This window comes from Phlebotomus papatasi, chromosome 1, assembly GCF_024763615.1.
Source record: "Phlebotomus papatasi isolate M1 chromosome 1, Ppap_2.1, whole genome shotgun sequence".
Lineage (NCBI taxonomy): Eukaryota > Metazoa > Arthropoda > Insecta > Diptera > Psychodidae > Phlebotomus > Phlebotomus papatasi.
In genome coordinates this window covers 55,980,014-55,998,570 of record NC_077222.1, presented here as the reverse complement: position 1 = coordinate 55,998,570, position 18,557 = coordinate 55,980,014, and the positions used below count along the sequence as shown (strand labels likewise).

Below are 18,557 nucleotides of genomic sequence, written 5' to 3'. Positions count from 1 at the left end.
CTTCCCGATATATCGAGAAGAATTTCAAAGAATTTTGCACGAAAATCGCAATTTGAATTTAAATCACCGTCTTTCTGCAATAAAACAAACGATTACTGCAATAAAAATTTATTTCGCCCTAAATTCTAATCTGCAAAACTGCAAAACTTTTGTGAAAAAAAATAATGTAGCAAAATAGTCACACTGATAAATGCCGTCTAGGATTTGTTCGAGGGATTTTTCCCAAAAAGGACATCAACCGGGAGAGGGGTGTCTTTTCTGAACACGCAATTTTTGCTGGAAATCAGTGAGGTAAGGATTTCACGGCTTTCGTGGCTGCATCATCCAAATCTGTGGCGGGAATAAGATTGAGTCCCGAAGAGACGATGATATTGCGAGCTTCTTCAGCATTAGTTCCAGCCAATCGAACAACAACTGGCACCTTGACGTCAATGGCTTTGGAAGCATTGACCACTCCATTGGCAATTGTGGCACAATTTACGATTCCACCGAAGACATTCACTAAAATCGCCTTAACTTTCGTGTCTGACAAGAGGATCTGGAATGCCTTCAGTACTTGATCCTCTTTGACACCTCCGCCCACATCGAGAAAATTGGCCGGATTTCCTCCGTTAAGTTTGATAATATCCATTGTGGCCATGGCAAGACCAGCTCCATTCACCAAACACCCAATATTCCCATCCATGGAAATATAGTTGAGATTGTTCTTAGCAGCTTCAACTTCCTGGGCATCGGCTTCAGTCTCTTCCTCCATATCAAAAATTCTCTTCTGTCTGAACTGAGCATTGTCGTCAAAATTGAGTTTGGCATCCACAGAGATCACTTCTCCTTCACTCGTTTCTGCCAAAGGATTAATCTCAATCTGAACAGCATCTACCTTTAGGAAGAGCTGCCACAATTTCTCTATCTCTTGAGCAGCCTTCTCCTTGAGAGCTCCTTTGAACTCCAAGAAATCTGCCACAGCAGAACTCTGATCTCTTGTGATGCCTTTTGTAATGTCAATGGGTACAGTTTTAATCTTCTCAGGAGTCTCCTCGGCAACAGCTTCAATATCCATCCCACCAGCTGGAGAAGCAATCAAAACCGGTCCATTGTGATCGCGATCCATGAGGATGCAGAGATATGTCTCCCTCACAATATCCACACTCTTCGCCACCATGACCTTCCTCACGAGGATTCCCTCTTTAGGAGTCTGCTTTGTTATGAGTTTTTGGCCTAACATCTTGTCCGCCAGGGAAACAGCTTCATCAGACTTCCTTGTAATGTGCACTCCTCCCTTGAAACCATTGTCAAAATGCCCCTTACCACGTCCACCGGCCAAAATCTGAGCTTTGACCACATATTCAGGGACTTGGAAGTCACTCAGACGACCAGCATCATTTTTAGCCGCGAGTACCCTGAATTTCTGGATAGAAACTCCACACTCATCAAGCAACTGCTTCGATTGATACTCCAGTAAACTAAGATTGCGCCCAGTACTCCGGAAGACCTAACCAGATCAACAGAATTCACTATGCCTTGAAAAAAAAAACAACCCAAAACCAGCCAACTCACCTTGAATCCCGCCAGTAGTTGACGACAGAAAGTAGCTCCGAGGGCAAAGGAAGACATTTTCTCCTTGTCTCTGACACTGTATTGCTTATCACAAGAAAAAAGAGGAGATAAAAAAAGAAAACAAAGCGATAGGAAGCTCAGGAGAGTAACTTGAGATGGCCAGCTGACTGAAGCACTGGGGAAACAGTAAATAAATTCCAGGACCGGCTTTAGTTTATCAATTTTCCACTCTCTCCTCTTATGTAACGATGATTTTACGACCAAAGACCACAGACAATCGTAAACAACCGGGAGATCAAGTTCTTATCAACATAACCCGGCTGACAACCTGTAAATATTTATTTGTATACGTTACGCAAGTAAAATAAGTTTGCAATTTTAGTACTTATTTAGAACTTACTTACAGTAGACTCTCACTCAATCGGGCGACAAATTTTGTTGACAATTTTCACGTTTTATTATGAAGTTAATTCGCTCAAATTCGCTGTAGTTCTTCCTATTTTATCGTGATTCTTTATAATTGAGCGCTTTTTGTGGAATTTACAAAAGCTTTGACGCTCAATTCTATCGCTAAACCGGATGACATTTTGCCCCATATTCCCGATTGAGAGAGAGTCTACTGTACTTACTTAACTGTGTTATCCGTGTTATCACACTTGCACATTAAAATTTTAATATGATTCACATTAATTTTCGATGGTGAGAGTCCAAATGTGTAATTTGTGTGTTTGAATCATTTTATATTCAAAATTTGATCTATTTGTTGATAAAAAAGGTAGACTTGGCCCGCAAAATTTGATATAAATTGATTTATAGAATAATGGGAAAAATTAATGCGATTTTTTCTTTAATTTTTTAATGTGAAAAATATTTATGCTTTAGGTAAATTTTAACTTATTTTTGCAGACCAAGTCCACTTCTTTATCAAAAAAATGGAAAAACCCCAAATATGAAGTGACTCAAAGACACAAATAACATATTTGGATGCTCACAAGCGACAATTAATGTGAATCACATTAAAATTTTAACGTGCAAGTGTGATAACGCCGTAACACTTCGTAGAACCCTAACTAAAAGTGTCACGGAGGGACGTGGCAGCCGTTGCCATTTATCGAATTTTACATAATATTTTGATATTTTTACTTATATTTAAACATTCGGAGCTTTAGTCAGTTCTTTTCTGGTGTCTGAATCAGAAATTTCATCTCCTTAGGTACTGTATCTAAAGATTTTTAACCATTCGATGTTTTCATTTTTATCAGAATCATGGAGTAAAGGAAAGTGGTCTGCCTTTGAATGCGACAGCCTTTGAATGTTTCAATTTTTCGCTTATTTTTTAAAGCAAAAATTCTACTTTATGAACAATAGTTAACACTATTAACTATTTTCTATTAACTTCGCTTAACAAAATGGATTTTTGCTTTGGGAAATAAGAGAAAAATTGAGGAATTCAAAAACTGACGCATTCAAAGGCATGTCACTTTCCCCCATAATTCTTCTCAATAATTTGCAGAAACACTTTCAATTTGTTCTTTTAAGGCTTTTATATACTAACAATCTAGAAAATTACATCTGTAGAACGTCAAACTCCCATATAAAATGTATATGGCAGCAACTGCCACTTGGTCCTTCCGAGTGCAGTTTTTTGTTTTTGCAATATATTTACGTTAATATTTAATTTTTATTAAAAATTTTATAACGAAAAAATAGCCAGATAAATTCTGCACGCATTCAATCAGGCCTCCAGGCGAAATGATATATTCTTCACTATAAAAAATTAAATTGAAAACTAAATTGGCAGCGGCTGCCACTAGGGTTCTTCCAAGTGTTAATTCACTTAGAAAGAAAATTTTGAGAATTTAATTAATTTACAGATGATATAAAGCAGAGGTGTGCAAGAACCGTTTGAAACCAAATAAACGTCAAAATAAGTTTGTTCAAGTAGTGTTTTGACCATTGACGTACAAGTTTCTTTTGACGTTTTTTCGGTTTCAAACCGTTCTTGCACTCCTCTGATATAAAGTCATTAAATTTCGTTATTAGAAATATTTTTCAAAATTTTACTCTTTTTGTTTGGTTGCGCAATTCGAAAGTCCATACCCCGTTTTCCGTATCTGGCAGCCCTACTTCCGGTTAAATGTCATTGTTTCTTTAGTAATACATATCAGTGAAAAGTTTAGTGACAATGCCGTGTGGAAAAATACTGAACGATTTCAAAATTGGGCAAATAAATGCCTACAAAGAGGCGAAACTCTCAAATCGAGGAATTGCGAGACGATTGAACCGGGATGAATGTACAATCCGCCATTTTTTGAAAGATCGTAACGGATATGATCAAAAACGCCATCATGGAAGAAGAAAACTCATTTCTGAACGCACTGAAAGGAATATATTGCGCCTAGTATCAAACAGTGTTCGAAGTTGCAATGCAATTAAGGCCGAACTTAGCTTGAATGTATCACAGTCCACAAATCCAGGATGATCCCTGCTCCGCGCCTCAAGCCTCAACACATCGCAGCACGTTTGCAATTCACATGAGCAAACCTACAATAAGATTAGTCCAAGGTAAACCATTTCCGAAAAATTTGTTTTTTTTATTCCCTTTTATTTTTTCCGATGAGAAAAAAATTAATTTGGACGCCCCCGATGGGTATAATTTCTATTGGCGTGATCTCCAAAAAGAACCATTGTATTTCATTGTATTTCATTGTATTGCAAGCGCAACTTTGGAGGAGGATCGATCATGGTCTGAGGTGCGTTCTGCCCTGAAGGAACACTCCAGCTCAGACTCACTACACACAAAATAAAGATTAGGGACTACATTGGAGTCATTCGAGGTAGTCTCCTTCCTTTCTTGACACAAGAACGTTGTGATGCATACATTTTTCAAAAAGATAATGCCAAAGTGTATGTCAGTTCCGAGACCTTCGACTGGTTTGATGCCCGAAATATTCGAGTTTTGCTATGGCCGGCATGCTCCCCGGATCTGAATCCAGTGGAGAACTTGTGGGGCATACTAGTCAGGACTGTATATGCAGAAAATCGCTGCTACGACAATGTTGGAGAGCTTACGGCTGCGATCTTCCAGGCATGGGCCAATATCGATCAAAACATGATCACTAGACTCATCACAACCATGTCCAACTGCATTTTTGAGCTTATTGAGAAAAAAGGAAAGGCGATTAGCTATTAGCATTTGTGTTCATCGGTTTTTATTCGATTCGTAACTACTTACTCCCAAACAATGAAGGTGCGGATATGGTTTTTTACAAGTATTTTTTTTACTATTTTCTTTTAAATCATGCCCAGAATTAAAAAATAATAAATAAATGTAGGATTGACCGTGGGATGGAGCCACTGTCGAGAAAAAGCTCCAGCTCCACCACCTTGAATTGTTATGTAATCAGTCTAACTCTGAGTTCCGTTGAGCTCCCATTATATAATTATTCTATTGAAATAAATTTGTTCATTAATTAAACTTCAAGGCTGCTTATTACACCTCAAACCTTATAAAAATTTCCTTTATAAATATAGTTGAAATACACTTTTTATCTTTCTATTTTACATTTTCATTCATTCTGCACCGCAAAAAAATAAAAAAAATTAAATTTCAAACGATACAACTTGATTTATTGGGGTGCCAGGTGCGGATATGGTTTTGCACAGCACTTTATTAATGTTAAATCATACGCCAAATATTAGTGCAAATATAAATAAATTGAATAACCAACTCTACCGGTCGAACTGAGGAACCAGTCGACTAGATTGCACTTTACCTTAAGATAATATTGAGGAAACACCTGAGAAAAATCGTTCTAATTCAGACTCCACGCAAAACTTTCTTCGCATAACATCAAATTTTACATTTTGAATTCAACCGTCGTTCAAATTAGAAGAGTTCAAATTTAAGGAACTCGACTATATTAGTACATTTAGTGTACTAAAATATTTTATATTTTGCCAACCGGGTTGAACCAGATGATTTGTTTCTTAACCTCAAATTTCGTGTTTTATAGCCAGACGCTGTGTTTTAAGAAAATTTTTCTCAGTCGTTTCATTGTCCGTAAAATAATTTGAACTGTGTGTTTGATTAGACCTGCCTCAATGGCTTCCCATGATGGAACAAACTACGAGTGTCTTGGGCACTTTAACATGGAACTGTTTTACTTTTCCGAGATCCTAGAGACTTTTAGTCTCAATTCGCCCCATATTGATGCCACGTCCGTTAGCTATATGATAAAGATTGTCCAGACAATTGATAGTCTCTTGAATGGGGGAAAAGTAAAGAAAATTTACAATCCTAAGGTGCGTTTCAGTCCGGAGATTTTTAACAAAGTGACCCTTGAGAGAAATTTTCATTGTTTCTCCTGCAACAATGGTGTCCCATTTCTCTGGACAGACTTCCTAAAACATATGAAGGAATGTGGCAAGGAGAGAATAAGCAAGAAAATTGTCAAGCCACCGAACAAAAAGACTCATGAAATCAAAGAAATACATTCAGTGGGTAGCGAAAGCAGCCTTTCGGAACATTCAAGTTCCCTGGCTTCTCTGGCTTCATATCATGAAGACAATTTCAAACGTGCTTTGGCTAAAAATACCAAGGAATCATCAAGAGCTGCACCAAAAGCTTCTAGTAGTAAGGAGGGAGATCAGTTCAAGAAACAAAAGAAGGAACTCAAGGAACTAAAGAAGCTGATCAAAGCCAAGAAGAAGCAGACGAAGCTGGATGCCAAGAAGCAGAGCTTCACCACGCTCAAGAAAAAGACAATTTTGCTTCTTAAAATGGTCGATGAGACAATCAGTCAGAATGTGGCAATTGGGGAGAAAATCATAAATTTGAGCGTTTACAAGGAAATCACCAATGATCTGGAGAAGATTTTGGGAGTGGAGTATCCGGAAGTGAAAGTTTATGTTTTTGGCAGTCGAAAGACCGGCTTGGGTACTCAAAGTGGTGACTTAGATCTCTTTGTGGACGTTAAGAATCACTACAACATGCCACTCAAATCAAAGGAAGAAAATGCAGAGATTGTAGAGAAGGTGCATGAACTTCTGGTGCGATCGAACTCCAACTGGGACAAATTTGTCTCAATTACAAGTGCCCGCACACCAATTCTCAAAACCTTCAACACTGTGCACAAAATTCCCTGTGATCTTTCTTTCACAAATGGACTATCACATATCAATACGTCCCTCATTCGGTACCTACTAACCCTGCAGCCTGACTGCCACAAGGTAGCTTGTTTCGTGAAAGCTTGGTACAAATCTGTCTTTAGTGCCCGTTATGAGGTCAACAAAGTGTCCAGTTACATGATAACTCTTCTGGTCATCTTTTACATGCAAACGATCAAACTTCTACCGCCAATTTCTGATTTACAAGACTACGTGGAAAAGCCGCTGATGATTGGAGGTAAACAATCTTTGATTCTCGAATTCTTGTAGAATTTTAAAAACAAGTATCAGAAATTTCGATGAATTTCGAATAAAAAAGCCTCACAAATAATTTTTGCACTTTTCAAAACTTCTTCAATCTCAATATAAATTCACAAAAATGCAAAAGACAAAACTAGAAATTTAGCCATGAGCAAAACCAATTATCTCGTACAACACAAATTTTTCCATGATCCGTGACACTTCCTCATATAATGTAATAATCCTAACCGGCTTATGTAGGTGAGATTCTTAACGTGAGCTAACTCGGAGTGCATGCAAATTCGATTTAGAGCTGAAGTTGGGAGACGCCATTCAGTTATCTTGAATAAAATTCATGAAATTATACAAATTTTGTATTTAAACCAAAATATCAAGGATTTGGATGAACTGACAGAAGAGTGATATATGGGTGAAATGTAGACCAGAATGTTCTCTATAATTTTGCCGTAGAACTTGATCTCATCGATTACTCAGAAGCCAAGATAAGCGAGGTTTTTTGTTTCTGAACTCGTTTTTTCGACCAGAGCGCCCCAAGTAGTCATTTGATGAACTTCAACTATATCAAAGAATTGTTGTATTTTGCGGGACTTTCCATTTAAACCCCTATTTTAAGTGTCTCGGTGGAGTAGAGGCAGTCAAATTGGCATCTGAGTGATTTCAAAGCGTTATTATTGGAAAAATCAATTTTTTCACACTTAAACGGCAAAATCGGAGTGATAGCGTGGTCTGAGTGGAAAATGATGTATGGACGAAATGTAGAGACAAATGTGTCGAAGTAATCATCAAAATCGGTTCAGCGACAGTCGAGATAATTGAGGTTATGTGATATTGAAATTGGTTTTTCGACTGTGGCGCCCCTGGTGTTGGTCCCACGAAGTTCAAATATTCTAGAAAGTTGTAGCATTTGGTGAGATCTTTCGTTTAAGCCCTCATTCATCAAAATCGGTCACATAGAACCGGAGATATGATTTTTTGAATTTCGTGAACTTTGACCCCTCATATCTCCGGTTCTATTGAAACCACAGCGCGCATACGCACCATTTTGGAAACGTCCTAGACTGGACTACAACACACTAAAATATCATTAACTTGCACAATGCCGTTTTTGAGAAAAGTGACTTTGAATTTCGATGAATTTTGACGCTATCACAGCGCCACCTGTGGTGACTTTTTGAACTTCCATCTGAAAGTGCTCATCGAGACGAAACCAAAAAGGTAAAACTTATGTCGCTATGTTAATTAGAACAGGAGATAGAGGCCGGTCAATGTTCGAACTTTGACCCCTTATAGCTCGGGTCAGGGGTTATGGATCGACTTAAGGTTTTTTTTGTTTGATAGGTATAATCAACGGCTACAACATACTAAAATTTCAGTCCGGCCGCTCTTTGGAGCTTAATAGCTCCTAAACTAAAAAAGATATCGACTTGCGGTTTTCGGCAAAGGTTATATATCGTATGAAAATTGCAACTTGGTGCATTGACCCCCCACCCCTCCTTCCGCCATTTTGAAGACCCCCCTTTTTTTGTTTTCTCAATAGCTCCGCCCCTATGGCATCGATCGGGCTCAAATTTTAGTATGTTATACCTGGGCCTTAGAGCTTTCCATCAATACCAAACTTAAGGTCCCCCGACCCCCCTGACCCGAGCTATAAGGGTCCAAAAAAAATTTCTTAAAATGGCCATAACTCCGGTTCTAATTGTCAGAATTTAAAAAATGAGGGCTTTTTGGAAAGCTCTCGTGAAATGCCACTTCCTCTTCTAACATCGCAAGTTCATAAAACCACCGCTAGGGGCGCTATTATTAAAAAGAAAATTTTTAAATCTTTAAAGTTAAATAACTCAAAAATTCCATTGTGCATCGGGCTGAAAATTTAGTATGTTGTAGCCGTTGATTATACCTATCAAACAAAAAAAACCTTAAGTCGATCCATAACCCCTGACCCGAGCTATAAGGGGTCAAAGTTCGAACATTGACCGGCCTCTATCTCCGGTTCTAATTAACATATCGACCTAAATTTTACCTTTTTGGTTTCGTCTCGATGAGCACTTTCAGATGGAAGTTCAAAAAGTCACCACAGGTGGCGCTGTGATAGCGTCAAAATTCATCGAAATTCAAAGACATTTTTCTCAAAAACGGCATTGTGCAAGTTAATGAAATTTTAGTATGTTGTAGTCCAGTCTAGGACGTTTCCAAAATGGTGCGTATGCGCGCTGTGGCTTCAATAGAACCGGAGATATGAGGGGTCAAAGTTCACAAAATTCAAAAAATCATATCTCCGGTTCTATGTGACCGATTTTGATGAATGAGGGCTTAAACGAAAGATCTCACCAAATGGTACAACTTTCTAGAATATTTGAACTTCGTGGGACCAAGACCAGGGGCGCCACAGTCGAAAAACCAATTTCAATATCACATAACCTCAATTATCTCGACTGTCGCTGAACCGATTTTGATAATTACTTCGACATAATTGTAGAGCACATTTGTCTCTACATTTCGTCCATACATCATTTTCCGCTCAGACTACGCTATCACTCCTATTTTGCCGTTTAAGTGTGAAAAAATTGATTTTTCCCATAATAACGCTTTGAAATCACTCAGATGCCAATTTGACTGCCTCTACTCCACCAAGACACTTAAAATATGGTTTTAAATGGAAAGTCCCACAAAATAAAACAATTCTTTGATATAGTTGAAGTTCAACAAATGACTACTTGGGGAACTCTGGATGAAAAAACGAGTTAAGAAACAAAAAACCTCGCTTATCTTGGCTTCTGAGTAATCGATGAGTTCAAGTTCTACGGCAAAATTATAGAGAACATTCTGGTCTACATTTCACCCATATAACACTTTTCTGTCAGTTCATCCAAATCCTTGATATTTTGGTTTAAATACAAAATTTGTACAATTTCACGAATTTGATTCAAGATAACTGAATGGCGTCTCCCAACTTCAGCTCCAAATCGAATTTGCATGCACTCCGAGTTAGCTCACGTTAAGAATCTCACCTACATAAGCCGGTTAGGATTATCTGTCCTTTTTAAGATGTTAATATATTGCTGAATGTTTTCTTTTACAATTTTTTTGTGAATATCAAATTTTAATTTATTGTCTATAGTAATACCGACTATTTTATGTGATGCAACTTCTTGAATGTTTGTATTATTAATTTTTAATTGATTATTTGTTAAAAATTCCCTTTTGTTAAATATTAAAAATTTGCATTTTTCAAGATTTAGATTTAAGTTTAAGGAATTTAGTGTTTCTTCTAGAATTGTAATGTAGGATTCAGCCTTTTCCAATGCAACTTTAGTTGTATTACCAGAGATTACCATAGTGATATCGTCGGCATACTGATATGTTACACATTCTTCGTTACTAAATTCGTGAACTGCAGTAGTATACAAGTTAAATAATATTGGGCTCAACTTGCAGCCTTGAGGAACTCCTGAATTACAAATAATTTCTTCTCTTGAATTCCTATTTTCCATAATAACCCGTCTATTTCTAAGTAACTGATCAATCCATGTAATTAATTCATTACTTATCTTTTTATCCTTCATAATTTTAATTAATTTATCTATGTTCACTTTATCGAACGCTTTGGAAATATCAGTAAATATAACTATTGAAGTCTTCTTGTTTTCCTTGTTTTCATATAGTTTTCCTGTAATGCTACATAAGTAATCAATAGTGCTCCTTCCTTTTCTAAATCCAAATGAATTTTCTGGCAAGATCTTTTGAGCTTCTATTTCTTTTTCTAGTTTGTTTTTAATAAAAGTATTAAATATTTTCCCAACTACATCTAATAGTGCTATTGGTCTGTAACTTGATACCAAAGATTTGTCTTTTAATGGTTTTAAAATCGGAACTACTTTTATAATTTTCCATTCTTCTGGTACAATATTGTTTTTCCATAAGTTATTTATCATGACAGAGATATATTTATAATGTGATATAGGTATAAGCTTTAAAATTTTATTTGATATTTTATTTAAACCTGGTGCTGAATTTTTTAAATTTTTGAATAAATTATGCAGCTCGTTTTCAGTACAAATGTTATTTTTATTTTTTGGGATGTCTTGATCATATTGTTTGATATTTTCATTTAAAAAATTTAGATCTAGAAATTCTTTAATATTAGTATTATTATCATCATTAAAAAGATTACTCCTTTCTTTATATTTATTATGGTTAAGTTTATTTATGTTGTTCCAAATTTCTTTACTTGATAAATCATGATTGATAGAGTTGAGGAATTCAATTCTTGCTTTCTTTTTTTCTTTTTTTATTTCAATTTTTAATTTATTTTCTGCCTTTTTCCTCTCCTTATCGGATTCAAGTGATTTTAGTTTGTGATGAATTTTTTGTTTTGCATCTTTAATTAACCACAGCCTTTTAATTTTTTCAGTCCACCAATATTTTGGTATATATTTATTTTTTTCATTTATTATAATAGTATTTTTCGAAATTAAATTTTCTAGAATTTCTTCATATTCTATTAAATTCTTAATATTACTAATATCTATATTTTCAATATCATTCTTTAATTTCTCGTAATTAATTATTTCTTTAATGTTTGGAATTCTTTTGTTATTATCGCTTATAATAATAGGGAGGTGATCGGATCCTAGTGGTTCTTGTAAAACTGACCAACTAAATAAACCAGTCAAATTTCTTGATACTAAAGTAATATCAATTGCTGATACTAAATTTTTACTTGAACTTTGATAAGTATAATCACCTGAGTTTAAGCAAGTAAAATTTGAATTGTTAATTATATTAGAAATTATGTTGCCTCTCACATCATTTTTACTATTTAATTCCCACAGTGTGTTATGAGCATTAATGTCTCCTCCAATAATTAAATTATCAGTAAAATTCAGTTTGTCAATCAATTTCAAAAATTTGTTTTCTGTTTCATTTGTGCTAACTGTTGGTGGTATATAAATTGATACAAAGTTATATTTTTTATTTTCATATTCAACGTTAACAAATATAGCTTCTATAGGGTTAAATTCAGTTTTGATTTCATATTTGTACGAATAGTTTTTGTGAATACCTATAGTGACACCTCCACGTCCATCACTTCTGCAATTATTCACTAAATTAAAGTTTTTTAATTTCACTTTGTTATCACTTTTCAGCCAAGTTTCTGACAATAAAAGAATATCACACTCATCTGAATTAGCAAAATGTTCGATCACGTCTCTGTTATGCCACAAACTTCTGCAATTCAGTTGAAGAATCTTCATTTTGGAAGAGCAAATTCATATTCCTCTGGATTGAATCCTTGAATTGGAGGAACTCCAATCAGCTTCTTAACATACTCCATGTCCACACGTTCATAATTTTGATCAAAATCAGTCTTTGCTTCTTTTGGTTTTGTTCCCGTTTTTGTCTTGTTTAGGGGAAACATCCCTGTAGTTGCCGCGATGGAATTCTTTGACCTCAACATCTTCTTGTTCATTTGCTTCTGGATCTTTCTCTGTGTACGAGTTTTGGCTGAATTCTCTCGAATTATTGTCGGCCTCGTGTTTGTACTGCTTGTTGAAGCATCAGATATTTCCATGTGATCAGTCTGCTGTTTGTCTTCCTCCACACGTTCTGGATTGCTCTCATCAGGATTCTTCATGAATGAAGGACTGAGAGAGTGAGAACTCTCCTCTTGTGTGTCTTCAATCACACCAGCATCTTGGTATTCTTCATAGCGAGACTCTGGTGGAACTCCCAAGCGTGTTTTCCCTACACATTCACAATTGCACGTAGTGCAGCCCCTGTTATTCCTGGACACTTCAGCGTATGATTTGCCAAATTCTCCGGAACACAATGACTCGTACCTGACTTTTGCTGCTTTATAGGTGATCCTCTCAGTTACTTTTATCTCTTGTATCTTCTGCTCTTTCTTGAAAATCGGACATGACTTTGAAGAGGCAATGTGAGCATCACCACAATTAGCACACTTAATCTGTTCTTTGCAAGGATTTGGATCATGGTTTTTCTCTGCACAACGACCACAAACAGCATCTCCCACGCATCTTGCTGAAACATGGCCAAAACGTTGGCAGGAAAAACATCTAACCGGCTTTGGCACGTATACGTTTGTACGGATCACTCTGTAACCGATCTTGATAAATTGAGGACGTTCCGGAAGATCAAAAGTAAATATAAAAACTGGTGAGGATATCCACTCAGGTTGTTTTGTATCATCAGCTTGGTTCTTCATTCTATTATTCACGTCCGTGTTTTTCACCTTCAAATTCACGATATCAATCACCTTTTGAGAAGCAAGCTCGCGTTTCATCTCTTCCAAATCCCAATGTGTCATATCCCAGTCTCGAATTGCGGCTTTTGATTGATTGAGCTTAGCGTGCATGTTGAATTCAACAGCCAATCCATCTATCTCCTTGATTTCTACTAGTGATTTAGCCTGCATCAAATTTGAGGTTTCAATCAAAAGGCTTCCATCAAAAAAGTTTTTGATGTTCACTTCCCCCACCACGCTCAAAGCTTTTTCTATTGCCCATGGTTTATACTGCGATAGCGATTGCCCATCCACTCTTTTTCCCACTACAAATCTTTTTGCGCTGTCTAGAATAGCAGTTTCCCAATTATCTGCATTCTTCATCTTCTCCCTGATATCTTGAGTTTGTCCCCATTCAGGGAAATGAGCCACATTTTTTAGGGGAGTTTCCCCAATCGCAACTTTTTTAATGGCCACCATTTTAGCCATTTTAGCTTTAGGCCGCGTGTAGAAATAGCAAATTGTCTTTTACGCTTTTATGTGTATTAATTCTTTAATTATTTTATCTTTAAATTGTTCCGTCAATATATTTTAACAAATTGAAATAATTTTAGAGTTCACTTAGCTGATTTATCTGGAATTTTCGCCAATATTTCCTCGGAGCGCAATTTTTCACAACCACCACGTACGAATATTCACCACTTTTTCTGCTAACTCTTATCAATAAAGATGTTTTGGAAAATTTTGACTTTAGATTTGAATTAGTAATTAGTACAGTAGACTCTCTAAAATTCGGGCATATGGGACCGAAATGTCAGCCGAATTAGACAGAAATTCGGGCGACAAACTTTTTGAAATGCAACGATTTCTTATTCATGTGCATATAGATATTGAGTTTACACACTCAAATATAACGTAAATTTCATGAAAACCCCTTAATAATGCAAAAGCACATCAGAACTAAGACAAACCATGGCAAATTTGTGAATATTCGCTTCATTTGATAATCATAATCAAAATTGAAAAATGTCAACAAACTTTTTTCAAATTTAACTGCTGCCCGAATTTAAAAGTAGCCCGATCTTAAAAGAACCGAATTAGCGAGAGTCTACTGTAATTAGGATCCGAATTGGGATGCGAAGGAAATGAAATATTATATTATCTTAATAAAGTTTTAATGTAGATTTTACTTACTGGATCCTCTTAATCAATAAAGGAAGATTTAGGGATTTCCTCATTCACAAAAGCATCTTTTTATTCTTTCTTCCAGACTGGCAGGGTGACTTCCAGAAGCCAACTCTTGCCGAACTCAAGATGGAAATGTCCAATGATGCCCGAAAGATCCTAATCGGTTTCTTTCACTTTTACCACAATTTTGACTATGGGAAATATGTGGTGTGTCCACTCCTTGGACGACCAATAGAGAGGGCTCTCTTTGATACACCCGAACTCCTTCCGCACCGAATGATACGCTACAAGGAGTTTGTGCAGAAACTGGCTCCAAGTCCTGAGAATGCAAAGGAACTCCTTGCAACGGATACGTCAATGTGTGTCCAGGATCCCCTTGAATTGTGTCACAATGTGGCTAAAGGCATCCACATCGATCTCTTTGCCAAATTCACGATTCTCTGTGAAAAGTCACGCGCAGTTTTGCTAGAAACGGGAGGAGGAAATGTTTGAAGGATTTTTTTTGAAATCATTTTTTTTTATTGACAAAAACTCTAATAAAAGCGTGTTAATCATCATCTGAATATTCAACTTTCTCCGCAAAACTGATACCATCCCCTAAGCCCTCAGCAGAAGCCTCTAGTCTAGCCAGTTTCTTGGTCTTCTTCATTTTGAGGTGATGTGGCTGCTGTTTTCGCTTTTTGCCTTTAGCAGGGGAAGTTCCATTTGTTTCAGCATCGGCCATCACTGTATCCTCCTCGGCTGTTCCATTCTCTTGAGCTGGCTTCTGAATGGAGGAGTTCTTCACAATAGTTTCACCAAGAACACTGCAGATCTTGGAGTAATTATTCATGGCTATTAGGTCCAATTGCAGATGCATCCGGACTTCCTGAATTTTCTCCATTGCTTCCTTCCACTTCATTTTGGCTTTGAGCATTGGAAGCTGTCGATGGCATCTGTGAATTTCCCATAGAAAAGTTGTTAGGCTCTTGAATTCATGGAGGGAGACTGATTCTGATGGGATTTTGTTGAGAAAATCCCCAATAGCTTGTTCGATTTTTTTCATTGTCTTAGAAGCACTGTTGCTGTCCAGTTGAAAAAGTCGATGGTTTTTGTAGAGAATGGTCAGAAGATCAAAAGACTGAATCCTCCGGAATGATCTGGTTGTAGTTGTCAATCCATTCTCAATAATCTTCTCTGTGAGATGCAACAATCCACTCCAGGGACAGTTGAAAATGTTGCTGAAAAAATTGTAAGACAATGTGGGATTCCGGGAATTGATGAATTCTGTCAGGAAGTTTCCAATGGGCTCCTCAATTAGCTCAGATGGGGCAGATATTTTGGAACAGCAGAAAATTATAAATTTAATTCCTTTGATCACAAAACTATTCCTGACTTCCATGGATTGAGGATTTTCATTCTTCTTGCACAGCTTCATGAGAGCATTTAGTAGATTTCCACTGTCAATCTCTTGCTGGCTGTCATTGCGGAAATTTCTTACATTCACGAGCACCGTTAGGGTTTCCTGAATCTTCCCGAGGAGTGACTTTGAGTCCTCATCGACGCAATAGGGCAGCATGTCGTACAGGGTGATCATGATCTCGAGAGTGACACTGAGCTCTGGATTGTGCTTCAGGTAGATCATTAGTAGATCCATAAGGCGATTCCGGAAGTGCACAAGAGTGGTATCTTCTCTGTGATCTTTCTTGGTTTTCCTCCGAGGTTTGTTCTCCTTCAACATCTTAAAGGCCATCGAGAGGGCATCATCTAATCTCTTGCCCTCTTCCTCTGTCATATCATCTAGATTCACTGACTCCTGGTCAGATTCCACAGCAGCACCAAAGCCCAGAGCTGCAGATACTGCAGATCTCAGTTTATCAGACACAGTTCCTTCATCATCAACTTCATCCTCATCCTGATCCTCATCATCTTCATCCTCTTCGTCGTCACTCTCTTCCTCAGAATCCTCATGCTTCCCATTGACTTTGACCTCATCCTCATCCTCAGACTCCTCAGAATCCTCCTCATTGTCATACTTGAGCGGATTCTGACCATCTTTCATGTCCAGCAGCGAGAGAATCTGATAAATCGCTGGAAGATTGAGCTTTGGGCAGAGCGATGGAAAAACTTTCTTGATGATATTTTTCAGAATACTTGATCCCTGTGACAGGAGATGCAATATCAAATCCATCAGAACTTCAATCCACTCTGGTTCCTCTTCATTCTTCCGGAGTTGGCTCTTTTTCTCCCTGGCTCGCATCACACAACTCTGCAATTCCCTGAGGGATTCCTCTGCCAATTCAGCATCACGGAAAAGCTGCAGTCCCATCGAAAGAAGAAGCACTTGAAACACCAGGAAATTCTCTCCATCCAACTCACTCACAGTTCTATACATTTCCTCCCAAATCTTCAAGCTCTTCTCGCCAAAGTCCCTCCGGAGATACTTTTGGGGATTCTTCTTGGTCAAAATGCCATTGCAATGATCCACCAATCCACTAAGTATCACCTTTCCGGTCTCCATGGTGGAAAAAGTACTTTCGAGTCCATGATAGAAGAGGTTCATCATGTGATTGGCCAATTCAATGGGAACCACACAAATTTCTGGCTTCTTCACCACAATTTCTCCATCATTCGAATAGAATATCGCAATATTGAGGATGAATCTGGCCTGACAGAGTTTCCATTCTGAATCAGTAGCAAGTGATCTCGATGATATTATTCTCTGGAGCATCTGAACTGCAATCACTTTTTCAGAATTCAACCATTTCTCTGCAGAATCCATGGCATTTTTTGCTTCCTGATCAATAAGAATTTTTTTCAGAAATTCCGTGAGCTCCTTCAAATTCTCCCCATTCATGATATTGACAATCCTGTGGAGGATTTTATTGGAGAATTGATACTTGTCAATGAGGAGAGTTCCCGGATGAGTTACCAATTTCTTCACAATTGTCATCTGCTTATCCTCCCTCTTCTTCACAGCTTCAAACAGTGCATCAAAAAACTCCATATAAATGGCTTTTAAAACTTCATCCTTGCTTCCGGATTGCCGGAGGGACGTGAAAATCATCTCGAGGAATTTTTCATTGAAGATTTTGGTAAAGGCTTTGCCCAAATTCTCGCAATTTAGGGCATCAGTAGCCAGTTTGACAGTGATGACTTCCTTGGCTCTATTCGGATGCTCTATTGTCTTCTCAACGACAAATGCCCAGAACTTGGAGAAATTCTTGGAAGTTGCAGAGATTTTCCCAAGAGTATCATAAGCAGGCTGCATTATTTCCGTCTCAGGCTTATCCTTCCAGAATAATTCAAAGATCTTCTCAAAGCTTCCACTATCGAGGATAGTTTTGCTGCCTAAGAAATCCTCCAGGAAAGGTTCATCAATGAGCGTTGGGAAACGAATATGAGCCTCCATGAGGAAGTGCAGAGAATGCATCGTTTGTTCTTCCCATGGTGTCTTTAGGTTTTTCTTCATGAAGGGAAACAGTGTCTTCCTAAATTCTTCCTCAGTCTGACCCGTCAGGAAGGCAATCAAACAATTATAGGAGAGTTTATAGTGATAAGCCTTCTGCTGAGAAGCTGCCAAGACATATTCCAAAGCTTTGGCTGTCTTCTTCTTGTCCTTAAGCAATTCACTTTTCTGCAGAGCTGTCACTACCAAAAGATGACCAATAAAAGCATCTGCATTCTCCTTGGTGGTGGCTTTCTTGGACACCTTCAGCTCATTGTCCAGAACTTCGAAGATTTCGTCCAAAGAAACTGTCTCCTTAAATGCATTCAAATAAGCCACGAGGGCTGTGTAAAAGCCACACTTTGATGCACTATTTGAGCCACCAGTGCCCCGTACCAGCCTCTTAAGTACATATTTGTGCTCCCGGGTACTCTGAAATTGAGAAAATTGTGATTTTCTTGTCGAAAAATTGTTATCATTTTTTTGAGGTTATGCCTGACGTACCTGCTTTTTCTGTGATTGCCGCTGCAATTGCTGCACCAAATTCAATCCATTCTGGATCCTTACATTCTCATTTGAACTGAGAAGCTGATGCAGAGATCTAGATATCAAGGGATTTATTATTTTCTGCACCTTTTGCTTCGTTTCTTCCTCACTGTTCTGCACGTGCATCTTGACTGCAAACAAAACACGCACTGAATGCGCCAACTTCAC

General features: G+C 37.5%; 3 protein-coding genes across 3 annotated transcripts; 1 reads left to right on the top strand and 2 right to left on the bottom strand.

Moving 5' to 3' along the window:
* Window positions 1–92: 92 nt before the first annotated feature.
* Window positions 93–1,881, bottom strand: LOC129807761 (succinate--CoA ligase [GDP-forming] subunit beta, mitochondrial). Its single transcript, XM_055857243.1, has 2 exons — window positions 1,555–1,881; window positions 93–1,489 (listed from the first exon to the last, which is right to left on the bottom strand). Exons 1-2 carry the CDS (start codon window positions 1,609–1,611, stop codon window positions 284–286), a joined length of 1,263 nt encoding a protein of 420 aa, XP_055713218.1. The 5' UTR covers window positions 1,612–1,881; the 3' UTR covers window positions 93–283.
* A 3,635-nt stretch (window positions 1,882–5,516) lies between these two features.
* On the top strand, window positions 5,517–14,973 carry LOC129807694 (terminal uridylyltransferase Tailor-like). The gene is made up of 2 exons (XM_055857142.1): window positions 5,517–6,961; window positions 14,499–14,973. Exons 1-2 carry the CDS (start codon window positions 5,659–5,661, stop codon window positions 14,906–14,908), a joined length of 1,713 nt encoding a protein of 570 aa, XP_055713117.1. The 5' UTR covers window positions 5,517–5,658; the 3' UTR covers window positions 14,909–14,973.
* On the bottom strand, window positions 14,913–18,555 carry LOC129807659 (myb-binding protein 1A). Its single transcript, XM_055857079.1, has 2 exons — window positions 18,348–18,555; window positions 14,913–18,275 (listed from the first exon to the last, which is right to left on the bottom strand). The coding sequence occupies exons 1-2, from the start codon at window positions 18,513–18,515 to the stop codon at window positions 14,964–14,966; spliced, it is 3,480 nt and encodes a 1,159-aa protein (XP_055713054.1). The 5' UTR covers window positions 18,516–18,555; the 3' UTR covers window positions 14,913–14,963.
* Window positions 18,556–18,557: the final 2 nt, after the last annotated feature.

Bases quoted from the DNA above. Each gene is read 5' to 3' on its own strand.
- LOC129807761 (XM_055857243.1), bottom strand. From the start codon at position 1,611: ATGTCTTCCTTTGCCCTCGGAGCTACTTTCTGTCGTCAACTACTGGCG. The intron at 1,490-1,554 runs GTGAGTTGGCTG...TGATCTGGTTAG, and splicing joins AACTACTGGCGGGATTCAAG to GTCTTCCGGAGTACTGGGCG.
- LOC129807694 (XM_055857142.1), top strand. From the start codon at position 5,659: ATGGCTTCCCATGATGGAACAAACTACGAGTGTCTTGGGCACTTTAAC. The intron at 6,962-14,498 runs GTAAACAATCTT...TCTTTCTTCCAG, and splicing joins AAAGCCGCTGATGATTGGAG to ACTGGCAGGGTGACTTCCAG.
- LOC129807659 (XM_055857079.1), bottom strand. From the start codon at position 18,515: ATGCACGTGCAGAACAGTGAGGAAGAAACGAAGCAAAAGGTGCAGAAA. The intron at 18,276-18,347 runs GTACGTCAGGCA...TCTCAATTTCAG, and splicing joins GGCAATCACAGAAAAAGCAG to AGTACCCGGGAGCACAAATA.